The following is a 21033-nucleotide window of genomic DNA, read 5'->3' as shown; positions in this document are numbered from 1 at the left end:
TTGGCCTCTGCAGAGCCACATAATACATGCACACACACTCTACGCATATACATATGTACATATATAAATATATATATATCCATACATATATATACATATGTATATATGTGTGTATGGTTTTCCTTCATGTATAAATATTTTCCTTCATATATAAATATATATGCATACATATACATATATATGTTTTTCCTACTGTTTGTGTATATATACATGTTGGTTAAACACTCCCATAAAATAAAATTTTTAATTTCAAAACAAGACATGGGGTCACGTGCCTATACCCCCATTAGTCCAAAGGTTGAAGCAGGGGAAATGGAAGCCTTGGCTATACAGTGAATTCCAAGCCAGCCTAGGCTACGTGAGATCTTGTCTCAAAGAGACTACCACCCTTCCAAAAGGAAACAAAAGAGGAAGCAAACGTCTCTGTCCCTTAGAGCACAAATTGGACTAACTAATGAACGGACAGAACAGAAGTAAACAGGATATGACTTTCCAAACTAGGTCAGATGGGCACTATGTCCTCTTGGATCTTCCCGGAAGCACTCACTCTGGGGACATTCAAATAGCCTTGTGGAATGGTCCACAGGGCGAGGAGTGCAACCTTCGCTGGCTTCCGGCCAACAGCCCAGTGAGCGTTGTTTCAGAAGTGGACCCTTAAGCCACTAACCTTAAGACGAACGCAGCCTAGATCTAAGCTGCGAAGAGCCCTTGAGTAAAAACTATCTTGCTGCTCTATCTTTAGGGTCTTAAGCTTCAGGGAGGTAGGTATGAAGTGGTTGTTTTAGACTTGGACGCACAGTGGTCCTCTTGTTGCCCTTCGAGTGTCGGTTGCCAGCTGGCGTGAGCCACTGCACCTGCCTCTGTTAACTTTTTTTGGTTTTTAGGGTGTTGAAGTTAAGGGTAATAGCTATGCTACGATAAACGACCAGGTCAGGGATACTCCCCTGTCTCGGTACAGGAAGGGCTTTTCCGATATCAATAACTCTACACAATCAAAAGGGGGAGGAGGCAACAGCAGAAACGCAGGGTAGTATCAATATTCACCGGCACGTCCCTTCATTCTCTCTCTGCTTTATATCCTACTGCTCTATGTTCCATTGGGACATTAATTAAATTGTGTCATTTCCACAGTATATGCTTCATGAGAACGGGGCCTTGGCTTTAACCACTGTGATGTGATGGCTAACTTAGAGGAGCCTATCGCACCGAAATGTTAACACCAGCTACAAGTCTTCCCTGTCCCTCAGTCTCAGGGACCTGGATCCCGTTCACCGTCCCCTGCCTCAAGACTCTCAACCGAAACCTATTAAAATTCCTAAACCTCTGACCACAATGGAGCAGTATAAATCCCAGAGGGGGTTGGGGGAGCCTTGGTGTTTGTCACATGTCCCCCTCCTTCCTTCCTTCCATGCCAGGAGGGCCATCAGCTGTCTGTTCTGCAGACGCCTCCAGCCAAGGAAGCACCGTGCTTTTCAGAAACGATGTCATTTTAATTAAATTCCACAGAACCATTCCCGACTCCCAGAGGACTCCACCACGGTGGGTTTTTTTTTTTTCCCACCTTGCTTATGAACATTTGAAATCCGCCTTCTTTTCAGTCAAACAAACACGCCCTTCCTAGCAAGGTTCAAATCCTACGGCCACTGGCGGAGTTCAGAAATCTGTTCGACGCACAATCTTGCCGATACATCGGAGACCCAAGGGCCTATATTTATGCCACATGGTTTTGGTAAGGGTGCTCAGGGCACATTTGAAGCAATCTCTCCATAAACTACAGAGTACACTGAAGCACTACTGAGAGGGGCAGGGCAGACTTTCGTATGAATTTATATTCCCCAGCACGATCTACTTTACTCCCTAAGTGTACACCAGGTGTGAACACCTCCTTTCTTGTCTGCTGAGATGTAGGCCAGGCAGCAGCCTCCTCAGACCTCCAATGCTCACACAGCAGGAACATTCGCAGAGGATAAGCCTACGTGAACGTAAACGTGAACGGATCCTGTTCTGCTTAGAATATCCCGGGGAATAGAAGTCTGTGTGCGTGTTGCGGGGTTGGGGGGTGGGGATCAAAACCTCCCGTACTTGTGTAGGCATAAGGATCAGAAGCTTTGAGCCCATTATCCTGGGTTACATATTGAGGATCTCTCAACCAACCTACCCCAGAACGAGAGAAACTACTCTGCGTTTGTAAAGGTTCCTTGGTATGAAGACCTGAGTCCAGATCTCACAGAAATTCCAGGGTGTGGCAGCCTGTTTGTAGTTCTAGTACCTCATGAGGCCAAGATAGGGGATCTCTGAGGTGATCTGGCTAGCCAGACTAGCTATGTGGGGGAGCTCTGGGATCAGCTGAGAGCCCCTTATCGGCTGATTCACCTCGGACCAGTGCCTCGACCTCTCATGGTTTCTGTTGGTAGCCTCATCCCCAGGATTTGGTTTCCATGTATTTCTGCCATTGTTGGATTAACACCCGAGTTCCCTGACCCTGTGTCCTCAGCAAAGCCAAGATGCCTAATTCACTGTTGCTGAATGAGTGAATGAACAGAAACAGCCAAGGGACCAATCATAACCTGCCTCTTCCATCCAGCCCCTCTTCACCACTTCTTTGCCCAATCCCTTCCCAATTCTCACGGGTTTCCTTCCATCCCCTGTCCCCAAAGCCCCGTTAGGAACCAGAGGTGGCCCTGAAGGTAAGGAGAGCACTTGCTGAGCATGCCTGGAAATCTGAATGTGACCAGTTCCCACAGAAACCTGACCTCAGACTTTAATGTGCACACTGTGGCACATGCCCCCTCCCCACGCATCACACACGCACAATAATAACAAATAATCTTTAAAGAAAAGTATGCGTGTCAGTGCCTGCCTTCAGTTCCTGCACTTAAGAGGCAGAGGCAGGTGGATCTCTGTGGATTCAAGGCCAGCCTGGTCTACAGAGTGAGTTCCAGGACAGCCAGGGGTCTGTAGAGAGACCCTGTCTCAAACAAAACAAAGCAAAGAGGAAATAAACCCCAAGTTAACTGCCCCACCCCTACCCCGTCCTCCAAGACGACTCCTTGAAAACAAGAGCTCAAAAGGATTCATTCACCTGTCTGGATTTGTCTCCCTTTGCCTGGAAAGGTGGCGGCTTGTATGCTACGTGGCGTGCTCTATACAGGCCAGGTGAGGGTGGAGCCCCTTAGCCTTATTTACCTCTTTCTCTGCCCGACTTAGAACACTTTGCTGTGATTGAATCAGAACGGAACAGAATTGGAAATGAGCCCTGCTCCCCTCCCCTCTGCACCTGAACCCCATTCTCCGCCTTTGATGCAGCCCAAATTCAGTAAATACATTGAACTTTAGCGTAGACGGGAAGAAAAGAGTCCATGAATGAATGATAGAGAGTATGAGAGAGACAGAGATAGACAGAGACAGGGAGGGACAAAGACAAAAGAACATTGAGAAATCCATGGCCTGTCTCACAAACCCTGGCACTCAGTCTGCATTCAACACTGGCTGAATAGAGAGAGAAGCTGAGGGAATGAGGAGTTCGAGGCTGAGATTTCCTGGGGGCATTGCTGGCAGCAGGACTAAGTCGAGATGCTAATAGAGCCATGTTGCCAGCACCAGTCTTTCTGGGACGCCCAGCATCTCCTTCCCGTTTCAGGGAGAGGGACAGAGAGAGGGTCTATAGCAGCAGAAGTATCCAAGGTGACCTCCTCCTCCCCATTTTCCTCCCTCCTCTTCCTCCCCCTCCCTCCTCTTCCTCTTCTTCTTCCTCCTCCTCTATTATTCAAATCCCTTAATATGAGAGGACTCCCATATTGAACAGCGGGCTCAGAACATGCTGGTCATGGGATCTGTAATGTAGGCTCTGTTCTCAAAGACAGTGGTGTTTCCTGCCTCGGCCACCCTCTGATCCACCAGGAACCACTGGATGTCAGATGACTAAGATGACAACGGGCATTGTTTGGGAAAGGTGCTTCTGGATCTTAACACCAAGGAAAAGAGAAACGGGATGGACAGATGGCTCTGTGGCTAACAGCACTTGCCACTTTGTGGAGAGGGCTCGGACTTGGTTCCCAGCACCCGCATCAGATGGGCATAACTCTTCATCCTTCCAGGGCATCTGAAGTGTCAGGCACATACGTGGTACACATAGATACATGCAGACATACACACACACACACACACACACACACAATATTCTTTAAAGAGAGAGAGGGATTAGACCAGCCCCAGTCCCACGGCGCTGCAAAAGCTGTGTCCAGTGTAGACACGTCCCTCTGAAAATGCCCCTCCTGGGACACTGTCCCACTGAGGTTTCAAGAACAGATAAATATGTACCCATGCACAAACATGGATGTCACCGAGAAAGTTCCCACCACTCCTCTCAGAGCACCACCTCCAAAGAAGCTGTGTGGAGTCTCCAGGGCCAACTGGAGGAAAGGCCCGACCCCATCACTGGACCCAGAGGCCTACGCCCAGGGAGATGACACGGCAGTTTGTTTATACCTAGGGACTCGAATCTCACGCCACCACTGTGGTCCAGCCGGGTGTCAATACTTCTGAAGCAATCCTGAGATCCACATCAAGGACCAGGAAGTCCCTTGCCAATACCCACAAGATTGGGGGGGGGGGGTTGTCCCATCCCTCCCCAGTCCTGCCACCAGCCAAACCATCTTACTTCTTCACTTTGGGGTATTTCATCTCGGCAAGGGCGTTTGTGGCTTCTGTCTGCTTTTCCTTTAGATGTTGGGGCCACATGTTGTCCACCCAGTCGACCAGGTCCACCTGAAAACCAGTCTACTGTAAGCACTCCCAGCATCTCCTGCCGACGGTCCAGAAAGGACTACTCCTCTGCCAGGGCAGTACCTGGGTGCCTTCAGCTAGACTGCCTCTCCACCCTTCCAGGCATCGGACTTCCCAACCATATCCTCAGGGATAGGCCTCAGCCACACCCACCCAACCACTCTATCACAGGAAAGCCATGGCCAGGCCTCATGGGAAAGCATGCTGCTGGAGGGCGAGGAAGGAAGGCACCATAAAGGGATCGGCATACCACAGTGGGACGCTTGACTAGATGCTCCAGCTTCGTATGGCTGAACTCGAGGCTGATGACATTGTACAGTTTGTCCCTCTGTGCCTCTGGTGTCTCGTAGTAACGCACGAACTGGGACATGCTCATCTCCGTGCCCTTCTGGGTGTTCACGTCCATCACGTCCACCAGCCGGCGACTCCCTGAGGACAGAATGTACACATTGTTTACTATGACCAGCACAGGGCTCCACATCCCATGAGGGAGCACCCCACAACCAACAGCTTCAGAGCTCCCAACTCTCCTCCAAGTCTGCCAACGACTGTGTATCCCAGATAGTTTTATGTCAACCTGACACAAGCTACAGTTATCAGAAGAGGGAACCTCGACTGAGAAAAGGCCTCTGCAAGATCAGGCCACAGGCAAGCCTACCGTGTGGTGGTTCTCAAGCTTCCTAATGCTACAACCCTTTAATCCAGTTCCCCATGTTGTGGTGACTCCCAGCCATAAAATTATTTTTGTTGCTACTTCCTAGCTCTTATGAATCATAATGTAAATATCTGTGTTTTCTGATGGTCATAGGAGACCCCTGAGGGACCCCCTCCCCCAGGTTGAGAATCACTGCTACAGAGCATTTTCTTAATTAGTGATTGATGCGGGAGAACCCAGCCCATTGTGGGTGGGGCTATCCCTCTGCTGGTGGTCCGGGTTCTGTAAGAAGCCAGGCTGAGCAAGCCATGGGGAGCCAACAAGCAGGATCTCTCCATGGCTTCTGCATTAGCTCCTGCCTCCAGGTTTCTGCCCTCACTGCTTTTGATGATGAACTGTTACATGCAACCGTGAGTGAAGAAGCCCTTTCCTCCCCCATTTGCCTTGGTGATGGTTTTTTATCATAGCAATAGTAACCCTAGCTAAGACACGGCTCCGTGTCAGTATCCGACCCTGACCTCCTCCCTCCTCCATCAGTGCAGTCTACTATGACTGCTCTCCAAGATGGCGCCCCAGGATCTCCATGCTACCCCTTGCCCTTTCTAAATCAAGACCCAACTTAAAACCACCAGGGGGCGCCATACTTCCTACTGACCCGGAGCCCGTGGTATAACAAAGCCTTTCTGTTTACAGCGTTAAGAGTCTCTCTCTCTCTCTCTCTCTCTCTCTCTCTCTCTCTCTCTCTCTCTCTAAAAATCAACAGATTCAAAGATTCACTTGAGACTCCAAAGAATAGCTGTAATCTCAATCCCATTTCTAAATAAATAAATAAAGCAAGCAAGCTCTCTTGCTTAGGAGCCTAAAGAGCTCAATAAGAACACTTGATCTTTCAGATGACCTGGGTTCGATCCCCGGCACCACACGGTGGCTAACAATCCCCTGTAACTTTAGTTCCATGAACTCTCATACCCTCTTCTGGCCTCTGCAGGTACCTCATACACATACCAGGCAAAACACCCATGGGTATAAAAAATTTTTTTAATTAACTTTAAAAATTAAAAAAAAATGATCATTTCTAAAAATGGTTTCTCAATAAATAGATAAAAGTCTTACTCAGAGGCTAGGGAGACGGCTAGGTTTGCACAGTGCTTGCCTTCCAAGCATGAGGACATGAGTTCACTTCCCCAGGACTCATTTAAAAAAAAGCAATGTGTGATGTATGCTATTGGAATTCCAGTGCGGGGGAGGCAGAGACTAGAGGATCTCCGGGGCTCTCTGGCCAGTCAGCTTAGCCTACACTCAGGGAACGCTGAATCAGTGACGAATTCATCTTATAAAAGCAGGATGGATGATTCAGGAGGAAAGACACCCAAGACTACCCACTGCCTAGACAGGCAGACAGGCAGGATTCACACGCGCACACACACAGATGGGTATGTACACAAAACCTCGTTTCTAGGGGCTGGGAATGTGGACCAATTGGCAGAGTCCTCGCCTGATACAAGCAATGTGCCGGGTTCCACCCCAAGCATCGCGCAAACCAGGCAATGTACATCCGTAGTTCCAACACTCAGAAGGCCGAGTGAGGCAGGAGGATGACCATGAGTTCCAGGTCAGCAAGTCTAGCCAAGTCTAGACTGCAATGTGGGAGCCTCTCTCAAAACAAAGCTAGGGAGAGAGAGAGAAAAAATGTTTACTCCCTAGCCTGTAGGGGCAACATTAGGTTGGTTTCATTGAACTTCAGGCTCCATCTTGTCCACCCTTCTGCTAGAGTGTGAGGAAGTCACATGACCCAGGGTCACCTGTCTAGAATGTAAGGATGTTACCCCCTAGCACTGGTCATGACTGCTAAAGACTGAGCGGCTTTCTTGTCCTTCTTCCGTGGCCCTGCTGTAAGGGGGAGGTTCTGTCGCTAAGGTCTTGTTCCCAATTGGCTCTTGACTTGCCAATAAAGAAGGCCTGGGGGCCGATTGTTGGACGAAAGGTAAGGTGTAGGTGGGACTTCCGGGTCCCAAGAGGAAAAGGAGACACAGGTAAAGAGAGAAGGGCTTTTCTGTCATACTTTGGAACGAGGAGAAAGCCACAGTCATGTAAGGTCTCGGAACAGCTAGGACCTGTAGCTTCTGCTATGGGCAGGGGCCAAGGATGTTGGCAGGGACTAGCTGATGCAAACCACTGAGTTTAGGGCAGAGGGAGAGATGAAGATGATAAATTAATTGATGAGGAGGCACTTTTCCAGGTAGGAGGTACCTGTGTCCAACACTTGTGCCACAGAAGACAAGCTATCAATGCAACTTTATCTGCAGATTCAAAAGGAAACCGGGTTAGGGCTGGCCGCCATCGGTCCCAGAGCTAAGCCAGGTGGGACAAAAGGGAGCTGGGAGGGGCTGGGAGCGCAGTCGCAGCTCCAAGGCTATGGTGGTAGCGTACATTAAAACTACACGCAACACCCTATTGTCTTGCTCTCACTATTCTGTAACAAGAATCTGGACAAAGGGGCTTGATACACAAACACACGCGTGCTTGTGCACACGGGCGGGCGACGGCTATGGAATGAACAAGTATCAAATATGAGGCGGAACGCCAGGCACATCGCCTATGAATGGCGGCCCAATGGAAAAGAGCACGTGCTTCCTGCTCAGCAAAGTCCAGCCTTCCACCTTTGCAATGGACTCTATGCCTCGCACAACACCACAACACCCCAGAGAAAAAATGGAGCCCGCTCTGGACTGGGACAGGAGGCCTCCAGGTTTGGTTGGGATTCCCCCTGCCAACAAGCAAACCTTTGTTTGGTCTTCCTTTACGCCTCTGTGAAATGGGAAAATGCGGGTCCCTAGAACGTCCGTCTGCCAGGGAGGAGGGAATGACTGAGCCTTGAAGCGGGAGGAAAACAGACACAATGGAGCCTGCCAAGTTCTCGGTGACTTATTAAGGAAGCTGGCACGTCCTGCGTGTTACACTCGAGACGAACGTGAACCCGCCATCTGGTCTGAAAGGACCTTAATTCCTCATTTTCTCCGAGGCAAAGAGGTGGTGGATGGAGACTTTGAAACACTCAACAGATAACCAGAATTAAACCCACGTATTCACCATAACCCCCAAGGTTACAGCTACGCTCGCCTAGAGTTAGCACAGAAATGCCTCGGAGCCAGAGGCTGATCCAGCCAACTGACTACACGTCTGTCTGGTTTTGGTTTTGTTTTTTTTTTTTTTTTTTTTGAGACAGCATCTCCTGTAGCTCTGTGTAAACTCAACAATATAGCCCAGGAGAACTCCACTTTCCTGCCTCCATCTCCCAAGTACCAAGATCCCAGTCATAAACCAATTTTCTTTTCCTTTTTAAAGATATATATATATAATATACATATATATAATATACATATACATATATATAATATATATATATATATATATATATATATATATATATATATATATACTGTAGCTGTCTTCAGACACATCCGATCTCATTACAGATGGTTGTGAGCCACCATGTGGTTACTGGGATTTGAACTCAAGACCTTTGGAAGAGCAGTCAGTGCTCTTAACTGCTGAGCCATCTCTCCAGCCCTCCTTTTCTTTTTCTTTTTTTTTTTTTTTCCGGAGCTGGGGACCGAACCCAGGGCCTTGCGCTTGCTAGGCAAGTGCTCTACCACTGAGCTAAAGCCCCAACCCCCCTCTTCTTTTTTAAAAGATAGGTCTCACTATATACCGCAGAATGACCTTGAACTCAAGACTCCCGCATTACCCTCCTGAATGCTGACACAGGCTCGCCACCATGCTTAGTTCTGCAGCATTCTCGACTTTTGTTTTATTCCTTTCTAAAAACAGGATCTTGCTATATAAAGCCAGGTCTAGTCTCAGAACTGGCTACATCGACCAGGCTGGCCTCAAAAGGATGAGGACCCGTGTAGTAGTACCCATCTCTAATCCCAGCACTCAGGAGGCAGAGGCAGGTAAATCTCAGTGAGTTCGAGACCAGCCAGGGCTACACGGTGGGACTGTGTCTTGAAAAGAAAACAGCGAAATCAAATGCTGGAGTATATAGCCCTACCCAGCTCTTTTATTCTCATCATTGTTTCTTTAAATCTTGGATTTATTTTCTTTTATTGTTTGAGACAGGGTCTCACCTGTGGCTCTAACTGCCTTTGAACTCACAGAGATCCACCTGCCTGTGCCTCTCCACTGAGACTTGATTTTTACTATTTTAATTATAAAGCTTCATTTTGCTACCCACTCCCAGCACTCGGGAGGCAGAGGCAGACAGAGCTGAATTTGAGGCCAGCCTGGGCTACAGAGTGAGATCCGAGAGCACCAAGGCTACACAGAGAAACCCTGTCTTCAGGGTGAGAAAAAAAAAAAAAAAAGGCTTCTTATTTATCTTGCTTTCTGAATCTGTGTCTCCAACACTTTCAAACGGATTTTCTGTTCCTTACTCATGAAAGTCCACTTGATCCTGTCCCAGACAGGTCTAGCACAAGTGTTTGGGCTTGGACAACTTCTTAAGGACTTCAAGACTCATAGTGTAAACTGCTCAAAGTCTGCCTTCACACACACCACTTACAGACTTCAGTGTTTTCCTGACATTCCAGGTATAAAAGTAAACAATCCTGCCATGGGGGTTTGGGACACCCTCGTTTTGTTTGCCCCTCGTGTGGCAGGAAACCGTGCAATGATCGAATGTCAATCAAACAACAGAGCACTCAGAGCCCCCATCAGCGTCATCCCCTGCTTACATTCCTAAATGCAGAGGTACACATGTAAGAGCATTTCGCAACTGTGAATGAGATTGAAACTTGAATTCCCGAGTCCACGCAGAAGTGCGCTTGGCACCCACCAGCGGGCAGCGACCCTGTATCACTCACGGGCAATGGTGGCAGAGCTGAGCACGTCTGTGACAGAGAGTGAATCCGCTCTCAAATGCTCAAATTGTTTGCTCTCCAGCTCTTTCCAAGAAGTCTGCTGACCCTTGCACCAAACAGAGCTCAGGATAAACCCAAGTGCTGATCCAAGTTAACAGCTTGTCATTATCCACACTCACTGCCCTGCTGGGCACAGAACTGCCCTGTCAGGAGCCAATGGTCAATAATGGTGAGAGGGGAGGCGTCTCTCACGTAGAAACTGAGTTACAGAAATTAACTAACTCTGCAAACAGGCAGAAGAACTCGAGGGTTCTTATCTCTTGGATTCGAGGTCTGGTTCTCACAGCAGTGAAAAGAAGGACCCATTTGCTTTACAAACAAGCAAAGCATGGTCGGTCACAAGTGCAGTGGTGACTCCCATTCCCAGGGACATGCTCTTTCTCCCAATTATAGCCATTGCCGACCACATAGGCAGAGCCACGCCCTCTCCACCGGAACTCTCACTGCTCTATGGGGCGGAACTGCGGTCATTGCTGGATTCACGAGAGACTGGACGCTTGGACAACTAACTTGCCCAAGCATGCCCAGTCACTACAGAGTTGGGATTTGAAGCTAATTCAAGGCTACACCAGGGCTCAGGCTCTAAATGCCACCTGTGCAACTGCCTATTTTTGTCACATGCTAAGACTGAAAAGATTACCCTTCCCTGCAATGACTCCAATTTCCTGGGGCTAGTTACAGCCCTCAAGAGGCCAGGAAGCAGACCCAAGTGAACTCTGCTCTGTGTCTGCCCTGGGAAGGTACAGAGCCACCAGGGGGCATCCCTGGTCTTTCCTGCCAATTCAGGCCACGTTTGACACAATGCTAGTTCTTCTTTTAACAGTCAAAGGGCCTGGAATAGGTTAGCCTCCCTAGGGTTTCCTAAGAGTTCCACCCAGCAGAGAAACCACTATTAGCATCCACAAATCCTCTTCCCCCCCTTACACAGCATCCCACTCTGTCCAGCTCTCTACGTTAGCTTTGCTCAGGATCCAGCGGATGGGTTCTCCCAAAGAGGAGAGGTACACAGTGTCAGCATTAGAGCCCCAGAGGCTGCTGCACATGGCCTGTATAGGCCAAGATCAGACACTGCATGTGTAAGGTACTCAGACATACCTGTAGGCAAGACAGCCATACACCTTAAATACATACATACATACATACATACATACATACATACATACATACAAACAAACAATACAGGGCTACAAAGAGAGACCTAGCCTCAAAACCAAAGCTGGGTATGGTAGGGTATGCCATTAATCCAACCACTTGGAAAGAGGAGACAGCCAGGCTACAGAGAGAAACCCTATGCCAATCAATCAATCAATATAAATGTTATATGCAATACTCAAAAAAAATCAATCGGTCCCCAGCTCCGAAAAAAAAGAACCAAAAAAAAAAAAAAATCAATAAAATCTTTCTTACTCTGAACTACATAGAGGATGAGGCAATATTAATCCCAGTGTTTGGGAGGCAGAGGCAGGAGGATCTCTGTGAGTTCGAGGCCAGCCTGGTCTACAGAGGGAGTTCCAGGACAGCTATAGATACTTAAGACACTGTTTCAAAAAAACAAAACAAAGCAAAACAAAAAACCCACCAACAACACCAACAAAACAAATCTAACTAAATAAAGCTACATATTGAAACATACATATCTATATATAAATATATAGATATATAGATATATATAAAGTGTTGCATTCTGCTAATAAACTTCAAATCCTGCAGGTGAGGACAAAGACTGGTTAGATGTGAAGTAGGACTGGTTCTACATGGATGAGGCTAGACCAAAATGATGGATGAGTGGCACTTTACCCTTTTTGTTTGTTCTTAGTACAATTCCCAATGCCCAAGGAGTTTGTGATGTCTTGTGTGGCTTCACAAGCTCAGCCTGAGGATACAGTTTAGCAGTGTGGCACTGTCAGCACCTGTCTTGGAGTCAAACGACGTTTTATTTTCAATTCCTGGGCTGCTGAGATGGCTCAGTGGGTTATATGCTGGGCTTGCAGGCTAAGAGTCTGAGTTCCATGCTGGAAGTCATGTGGGGAGGGAGGGGAAGAGCAGGAAAGCCAGCCACACCCTCTTATAACCATCTGAAACATTACTTCCAGGAATCAAGACAATGCTCTCCTGACCTCCTCAGAATACCATGCACAGGGTACACACATACATACACAATGGAGAAATTACCCACATAAAAACTAAAGACAGGGGGTTGGGGATTTAGCTCAGTGGTAGAGCGCTTGCCTAGGAAGCGCAAGGCCCTGGGTTCGGTCCCCAGCTCCGGAAAAAAAAAGAACCAAAAAAAAAAAAAAAAAAAAAAAACCTAAAGACAGGGCCTGGAGAGACGGCTCAATGGTTAAGAACACTGACTGCTCTTCCAGAGGTCCTGAGTTCAATTCCCCGCAACCACATGGTGGCTCACAACCATCTGTAATGGGATCCTGTGGCTTCCAGGAGTCACCTAACCTCAAGACTGCAGGGTATTTATAAACATAAAGGATTCTGGTATCAATAGTCCCCAAAAGGGTCTGGGCCTGTGGAAGACCCCTGAGGTCTGAGGCATCCAAGTCCATTTAAAAGGAAAGGTTCTCTTGTACCTCTGGTTTCCCAGGCAGTCACATGTTCATGTTGCTGCTGTAGGTCTGTGTGGGTGTGAGTGCGTGTGCGTGTGGGTGGGTGGGTGGAAGTGTTGTGTATGTGATATTTATTAGGAGAGCACACACGTCAGAGGACAGACAGCCTGCTGTTCTCCCCTTCCACCGTGTGGGTCTCAGGAATGGAACTCAGACGGCTGGCTAGGCAGGAGGTGCCTTTATGCTCTTAGCCATAGCTCTACCAAGGCCCACCTGAGCTCTCTAACTCTGTGAAGGAGGATGGAGGGTTGAATGCCTAAGCTCTCTCCATCACCGGTGTCACGAGACACCCAAGAATGCACGCAGGATGCCTCCGGACACTTGGGACAATTCTAAGAGCCCTAAGAGTCATGGTTCCAGCAGCACCACAAACCCTATTCCAGGGCCCAGTTCCTGCCAGGAAAAGACAATAGACTAAACTCTTCTTCTTCTTCTGAGAGTACAAGAGTCAGATCCTCAAAGAAAAAGAAGGCAGCCTGGATTTGAGTGGGACAAGGAAGACAAACTCAGAACTGAGATCAAATCCCTGGGATTTCCCTTGGAAAACCACTGAGAGCGGTCACTCATGCAGGACCTCTCTAGGGGCTGACATACTACACACTACAAATTACATACTTCATTACTCAGCCCACTTCCGGCCAGTAAGTTGGAATAGAGGGGTAAGGAGTGAGGGACCCCTGGGGATGGAGCAGCCTGTCAGCCAGTCTGAGCAGGCTGGCTGCACACCCGTAACCCGTAACCCCAGGAATCATGAGGATGAGGCCAACAGGTGCTACATAGAGAGATCCTGTGTCAATTAAAAAAAAAAAAAAAAAAGGAATTTATTTTTATTTTCCCAGGTTCACACTCAGATCTGACACGACAGCAAAAGGGTCTCAGCACCAGAAAGCACAGTACTCAGAGAGACAGAAAAGGCAACTCAGTCACAGACAGGACCAGGTGACAAAGACAAGCTGCCCCTGGAACCCAAGCAAGGTACATCTGTGTTATGGCCCTGACCTGACCTTAGGTTCCCAAATCAAAGGGTTACAGGGGAATTTTCCCACCTCAGAGCAAAGCCTGGAGTTCCTAAGTGGCCCAGTTCCTTTGCTCTCTTCCCTCCCTCCGGGTCTCAGGGCTATCTGGGCTTACACACAGCACACAAATCATGAAAATCCAACCGACCGCAGCTGCAGGAATCAATCTACAGCCCTGTAGCCTTGTAGCCCCCGGTCTGACTGAAGGCTCCTTCAGTCAGCTCTAAGAGTCGTGGGCTCACAGCCAGGAGGAGGCTGTTCAAAATCACCTTGAAGCTAACAGGAAGCACTTACAGGAATTGACCCCAAACTCTCCGTGAGCGCTACTCTTTAGAAACAAGGACATATTCCACATCACAACTCCAAAATGCCATTAAACTCCAGGAGGCTTCACTGCTGGTTTTTAATGCTGCTTCCAAAGTACCATGAGTATCTATGTCACGTATTACACTGCACACTAAATATGGGTTCGTACTCTACTTTGCTCCACAGTTTACACCAGGTGAGGCCTCAGGTATATTCCTAAACCTCTTTGGGCCTCAGGCTTCTCATCTGTAAAACGGGAATACTAGGACCATCCCTCTTGCCCTGACAGAATTATCAAAAGCACTTGGTAAGCCCAATAGTGGGGGCTCCCACAATGACTCTGCTCCAAATGGAAAAGTGCAGTGAATGAGGCCAGGGCGATACTGTGTGACTCAGGACAGGTCTCCACAGATCCGATCATCTGTGAAGGAGGATGGATCCAAAATCTTCTGCGCACTCATCTTGAACCTCTGCAAACCTCTCCAGGATTGTTCCCGTGCCTCAAGATCCTTACCTTTTTTTTTTTTTTTTTTTTTTGGTTCTTTTTTTCCGGAGCTGGGGACCGAACCCAGGACCTTGCGCTTCCTAGGCAAGCGCTCTACCACTGAGCTAAATCCCCAACCCAAGATCCTTACCTTTATGGACAACGTGCCTGAGACATAAATCCAAGTCAGGCCAGACAGCTTGATGGTTAAAGCCATTTGCTCCCAAACCATACAATCCGAGTTTGATCCTTGGAATGAATCCACCGAGAGAGAGAGAGAGAGAGAGAGAGAGAGAGAGAGAGAGAGAGAAAAGAGAAAAAGAGAGAGAGAGAGAGAGAGAGAAAAGAGAAAGAGAGAGAGAGAGAGAGAAAGAGAGAGAGAAAAAAGAGAAAGAGAGAGAGAGAAAAGAGAGAGAGAGAGAGAGAGAGAGAGAGAGAGAGAGAGAGAGAGAGAGAAAGAACGTGTTTGGATGTATGGAGGCCAGCGGACAATTTTGGTGAGTCACTTTTCTCTCTCTCTCTCTCTCTCTCTCTCTCTCTCTCTCTCTCTCTCTCTCTCACACACACACACACACACACACACACACACACACACACAACCAAGACACAAACAAACCTAGTCTAAATGCAACCAGTCAAGGAGATGAGAGAAGTTACCCAAGCCAACAACAAGGAAGCCTTCTGGAGGACGGAGGCTGACGGAGGCTGAGAGCCAGCCACAACCCTTGTGTAGAGGTTATGAAAACAGTCCATAGGAGAGCAATCTCTGCCCTTCAGACCCTGAGGCAGGAGGGCCACCACAAATTCAAATGATCCTGGGCTTGAAAGGCAAAAAACAAAAACGAAAACCCTCTGAGTTCACACAGGTACAAGAACACTCTTGGGCCTCCTTTCACTTCTTAGTTGTTTGATCAGGAACAAATAATGCTGAATTCATGGATGTCTTTTCTCGTTTGGTTATGCTAGCGCCTGCACGCTCTAGCTAAGCACGCTTGCCACCTAGGTACAGCCAGCTCTGAGCCTGGGTTTGGGCATCTAAAAAACAGACATGAGGAAAGGTATACAGCTCAGGGGTAGAGTGCTTGCCCAGCGAGTTTGAGGCACTGGATCAGCTCCCAAAACCGGGATAAAGGAAAGATCGGAGAGGCACTAGACACATCATAGCACCCCCCTGTCAGTGGTAGATAAGGCTATTCAAGACAATCCGAAACTTAACAGTGACTGGACATATGACTTTTTTTACTTGATGGCAGTGCAAAAGCAAAACACATTGAGAAAGAAAAAGAAAACCATACTTTGAATTCTAAGTTTTGATCTGTTCCCAGGCAATCCGATACTTTTGGAAGGCAGCAAGCATCAGCCGAGGCTCCCACTCAGCCCCGTGACCACGTAGCTGAAGGGCTGGTACCCAACAGCGTGCTGTTGCTAGGCAGTGACGCTGAGGAGCAAAGATACAGTAAGAGCGCTGTAGACTCTTATATTTACGATGCTTTTATCACTGCAGAAGCGCTCCTGTTTATTATTGAAGGAGCTGTCCCTACAGGACTGATTCACAGTGGGAAAAACACGAGGAGGGGATGGGCAGTTTCCCTCGAATCTGACTACGAGTAGGGATTTAACTTCATAGCAAACCTGTGAGACCGGTGAAGAAAAGATACGGGGCGGGGGATCCAAAATCCCAGTTTTTCTTTGGGTTAGGATTCTTGGTGCTCCTGCCTTCGTGCCCTCCCAGGGCTGCATTTCTGTCCTGGACATCTGGGACTCTCTACAACTGCTTGTCCTATCTGGACTTCTGTCCTGAGCTCAAATTTAATGGCACTAGGACCAAACAATGTCTACATCCACACCCGCGTCACTTTTCCGCTGGGATAGAACAAAAGCCTTGTCTTCCAAGCACTGAAATCAAAGCCCACATCCGAAGCAGATGGCCACAGACCATCTGAGCAACTCAACGGGCAGAGAGCCAGTCCTCGGGGTTCATTTGTGAACTGTGGAAGCGGGACTAGGGGAAGGCTAAGAACCTTTTCCCAGATTAAAACTGGAAAAGATGCTGCCGGCAATAAACCATTTGCCTGGTACTCAAATGATCTCGGGTCCCAACCCCAACATGTAATATAGTAAAATAATTAACAAACAAAAAGGTCTGTATCAAAAAATTTCATCATGTTTAATTGTGTATGTGGACTTGTACATGTGTTTGTGACTGCCTGCGCGTGTGAGTGAGTGAGTGTGTGTGTGTGTGTGTGTGTGTGTGTGTGTACATGTGTGTCTGTACCAAGTGAGTCCTGGGAACTGAACTCAGGTCACTAGGCTTGGCAATACGTGCCTTTACCCATTAAACCTTCTTACCAAAGTCTACAATTTTATTATTTATCTTTTCTTTCTTTCTTTTTTTTTTTTTCAGAAATGGGGACCGAACCCAGGGCCTTGCGCTTGCTAGGCAAGCACTCCACCACTGAGCTAAATCCCCAACCCCAAGTCTACAATTTTAAACAAAGCTTTAAAGCAAGGTCTGAACCGAGCATGATGTACACAAGTTCACAGTTCCAGCAATCAAGAGACTAATGGCAAGAGGATTCAGAGTTTGAGGCCAGCCTGAAATATACAGTAAGATCTGTATCAAAAAAGAGGGTTGGGGATTTAGGTCAGTGGTAGAGCGCTTGCCTAGCAAGCGGAAGGCCCTGGGTTCGGTCCCCAGCTCAGAAAAAAAAGAAAAAAAAAAAAAAAAGAAAGGAAAACAGGAGTGGTGGTGCTTTTAATCCCAACGCTCAGAAGGTAAAGACAGGTAGATCTGTAGACCTGGTCTACAGAGTAGGTTCTGGGACAGCCAGGGCTACAAAGAGAAACTCTGCCTCAAAAAACTGATAGATAGATAGATAGATAGATAGATAGATAGATAGATAGATAGATAGATAGATAGAGATGGATAGACAGACAGACAGGAAGAGGGGCTGAGGAGGTGGCTCAGGGTTAAGAGCACTGGCTGCTTTTCCAGAGGTCCTGATTCAATCCCAACAACCACATGGTGGCTCACAACCATGTATAATGAATTCTGATGCCCTCTTCTAGCATGCAGAGTACATGCAGATAGCATACTCATTTACTGGCTGGAGAGATGGCTCAGTGGTTAAGAGCACTGACTGCTCTTCCAGAGGTCCTGAGTTCATTTCCCAGCAACCACATGGTTGCTCATAACCATCTGTAATAGGATCCAATGCCCTCTTCTGGTGTGCCTAAAGACAGCTACTAGATACTCATAAAAATAAAATAGTTTTTTTTAAACAGGAATACTCATTTACATAAAGTAAATAAATAAATCTAAAAAAAAAAAAGAAAGAAAGAAAGAATGAGGCAAGAAGATCAGGAGTTCGAAATCATCTTCCACTACCCAGTGTGTTCAAGGCCTGGGCTATGTGAAACTCCATCTCAAATAAATTAGTTAATCAATTTAAGAGATGGCTCAGTGGGTCATGTGCAGCTTCTAAAACATAAATACCAGAGTGCCAGCTTTACCCTGGGAAAAGCCAGGGAGACCGGAGCGACTGTAAACCCAGCTTGTACACAGGAGGTTTCAGCCCAGCCTTGACAATTGGTGAGCCCTAGGTTCAGAGAGAGACTAAGGCTCAAAAAAGAAAATGGAAGGTCAGTGGCATGGCTCATGGGGTAAAGGAGCTTGCGGCCAAACCTGGTGATGACCCGAGTTCCATCACCAGGTCTCATTCCCACGGTTCAAAGAGAGAACTAAGAAAGTTTGTCTCCTGATCCTAACGCTCGTGCCAAGGCTCAGGATCCCACAATGCAATTAATTAATGTAAACATTCAGGAGGAGACAGAGGTGATCAATATAATTAGATCAATGAATAAACGATTTTCATGACTATTTTTTTTGGTTTTTGGTTTTGTTTTGTTTTGTTTTGTTTTGTTTTGTTTTTTTTCTGGGAGCTGAGGACCAAACCCAGGGCCTTGTGCTTGCTAGGCAAGTGCTCTACCACTGAGCTAAATCCCCAACCCCTATGACTATTTTTTTTAAGGGAACCCTAGAGTGTCGGTTGGCTCCAACATCTCTTTAGAGAGAAAGCTAACACAAACACAGCAATCAGGCCCATAACCACGGGAAATCTCATTTCTCTGAGATCCAATCCCTTTTCTGAGACTTAAAGCATCTTCTGGGGCGGGGCAGGAGGGGAAAGCCAGGTGTGGTATAGAATTCCTTTAATTCAGTATAGGGGGGAATCTCTTGAGTCCAAGGACTTCTGGTTCTATATGGTCCACCAGGCTCCCCATTCTCTCTTCCAGCCCCCTTACTCCCTGAATTCCCAAAGAATAAATGTAACCCAGGAGACCCTATAGGCCACCTAGAATCACAGGACCTACTGTGGTCATCTTCTCTAAATGTATCCCTAGGTGAAACCAGCAAGGTCCAAAGTCCCTGGGGGTTGGGGATTTAGCTCAGTGGTAGAGCGCCCTGGGTTCGGTCCCCAGCTCCGAGGAAAAAAAAAAAAAGAAAGTCCCTAAGACTCAAATTAGCTGTAGAAAAAGATTGACGCATTTTTGAGAACAACCATAGGCCCCTACTATCAGATTCAACCAATCTCAGATTGAAAACGTTTCAGGAAAGAAAAAATTCTGACTGGTTATGGTGGACTATTAGTTCATGCCTATAATCTCAGCAACCAGGAAAGAGACTTGGAAGATCAAGAGTTCAAGGCTAGCCTGGACTATATAGGGATAAACTGTCTCACACTTGCACTTTCCGGGCTAAGGATTTAGTTTGCCCTAAATTGGATCCCTTAGAAAAAAATTAAGTAAACAAAATGTGTCTATATTGAATGTGTTCAGACTCATTTTCCCATCAGTAGATTACATTGTGGCAAATGCATCAAGACAATTCCTTATTTAGTACTAACATTGTATTAGGTAATGAAAGTATCCTAAGGGAGCTTTAAATGCTGAGAAGATAAGCAGATTAGCTATAAATGCCAGGGCACCTTACATATACATGCAGTTTTAAGCATCCTCGGATTTTAGTACCATTGAGAGCTTATAGGATAAATTCCTCAAAGATTCTAATAGATAATTGCAAATGCAACACATGAGTCTTAACTATATGCTAGAATCAAAGAAGAGAAGAAGGAGAAGAAGAAGAAGAAGAAGAAGAAGAAGAAGAAGAAGAAGAAGAAGAAGAAGAAGAAGAAGAAGAGGAGGAGGAGGAGGAGGAGGAGGAGGAGGAGGAGGAAGAGGAGGAGGAGGAGGAGGAGGAGGAAGAGGAGGAGGAAAAGGAGGAGGGGGAGGAGGAGGAAGAGAGAGAGGAGGGGGAAGAGAAGGAAGAGGAGGAAGAGGAAGAAGAGGAGGAAGAGAAAGAGGAAGAAGGGGAAGAGGAAGAGGGGGAAGAGGAAGAGAAAGAGGAAGAAGGGGAAGAGGAAGAGGGGGAAGAGAAAGAGGAAGAAGGGGAAGAGGAAGAGGAAGAGGGGGAAGAGGAGGAAGAGAAAGAGGAAGAAGGGGAAGAGGAAGAGGAAGAGGGGGAAGAGGGAGAAGAGGAGGAAGAGGAAGAGGAAGAAGGGGAAGAGGAAGAGTGGGAAGAGGAGGAAGAGAAAGAGGAAGAAGGAGAAGAGGAAGAGGGGGAAGAAGGGAAAGAGGAGGAAGAGGAAGAGGAAGAAGGGGAAGAGGAGGAAGAGGAAGAGGAAGAAGAAGGGGAAGAGGAAAAGAGGGGGAAGAGGAGGAAGAGAAAGAGGAAGAAGGGGAAGAGGAAGAGGAAGTGGGGGAAGAGGGGGAAGAGGAGGAAGAGAAAGAGGAAGAAGAGGGGGAAGAGGAGGAAGAGGAGGAAGAGGAGGAGGAGCAATAAAGAAGATTTGGGGGACAAATGGAACACAGTATCTGTGTTAACTTCCTGAGCCTGATTGACAATTCTCAAGTCCTACGAAGAGGCTCAGGCTCTTTCTCTACCGGAGTGTTTAGCAGTGAGGTCATACGTCTACAAGGAACTTGTAAGCAGCTCAGCAAAGTATGTGTGTGCCTATGTTTATGCCAAAGAATACTTTTGGGGGAGTTTGAAATTTTTCTGTATAAAAAAAATTAATAAACAAATGATAAAAAACGAACTTGTAGATAGGCACTGGTAATAATGCCTTCAGTTCAGATCTTGCCCCTACAAGGGCAAGGCATTGGAGGGATGTGATGGAAGCATGTTAGGAGGTTTTCAGGGATGGTTAAGAGCGCTGACTTCTCTTTCAGAGGTCCTGAGTTCAAA

General features: G+C 47.2%; 1 protein-coding gene across 8 annotated transcripts in view; it reads right to left on the bottom strand.

The window, feature by feature from the left end:
• The window catches only part of Kdm2b (lysine demethylase 2B), a 127151-nt gene that overhangs the window by 89213 nt on the left and 16905 nt on the right, over nt 1–21033 (bottom strand). For all 8 annotated transcript variants that reach the window (XM_087578446.1, XM_087578450.1, XM_087578444.1 and 5 more), the window contains 2 exon segments: nt 5036–5214; nt 4661–4767 (listed from right to left, as the gene is read on the bottom strand). In XM_087578446.1, the coding sequence (XP_087434572.1) occupies nt 4661–4767; nt 5036–5214 (286 nt within the window).

The sequence above is a fragment of the Rattus norvegicus genome, chromosome 12 (assembly GCF_021556685.1).
Source record: "Rattus norvegicus strain SHRSP/BbbUtx chromosome 12, alternate assembly SHRSP_T2T, whole genome shotgun sequence".
Classification (NCBI taxonomy): domain Eukaryota; kingdom Metazoa; phylum Chordata; class Mammalia; order Rodentia; family Muridae; genus Rattus; species Rattus norvegicus.
This window is presented reverse-complemented; position numbering and strand designations above follow the sequence as displayed.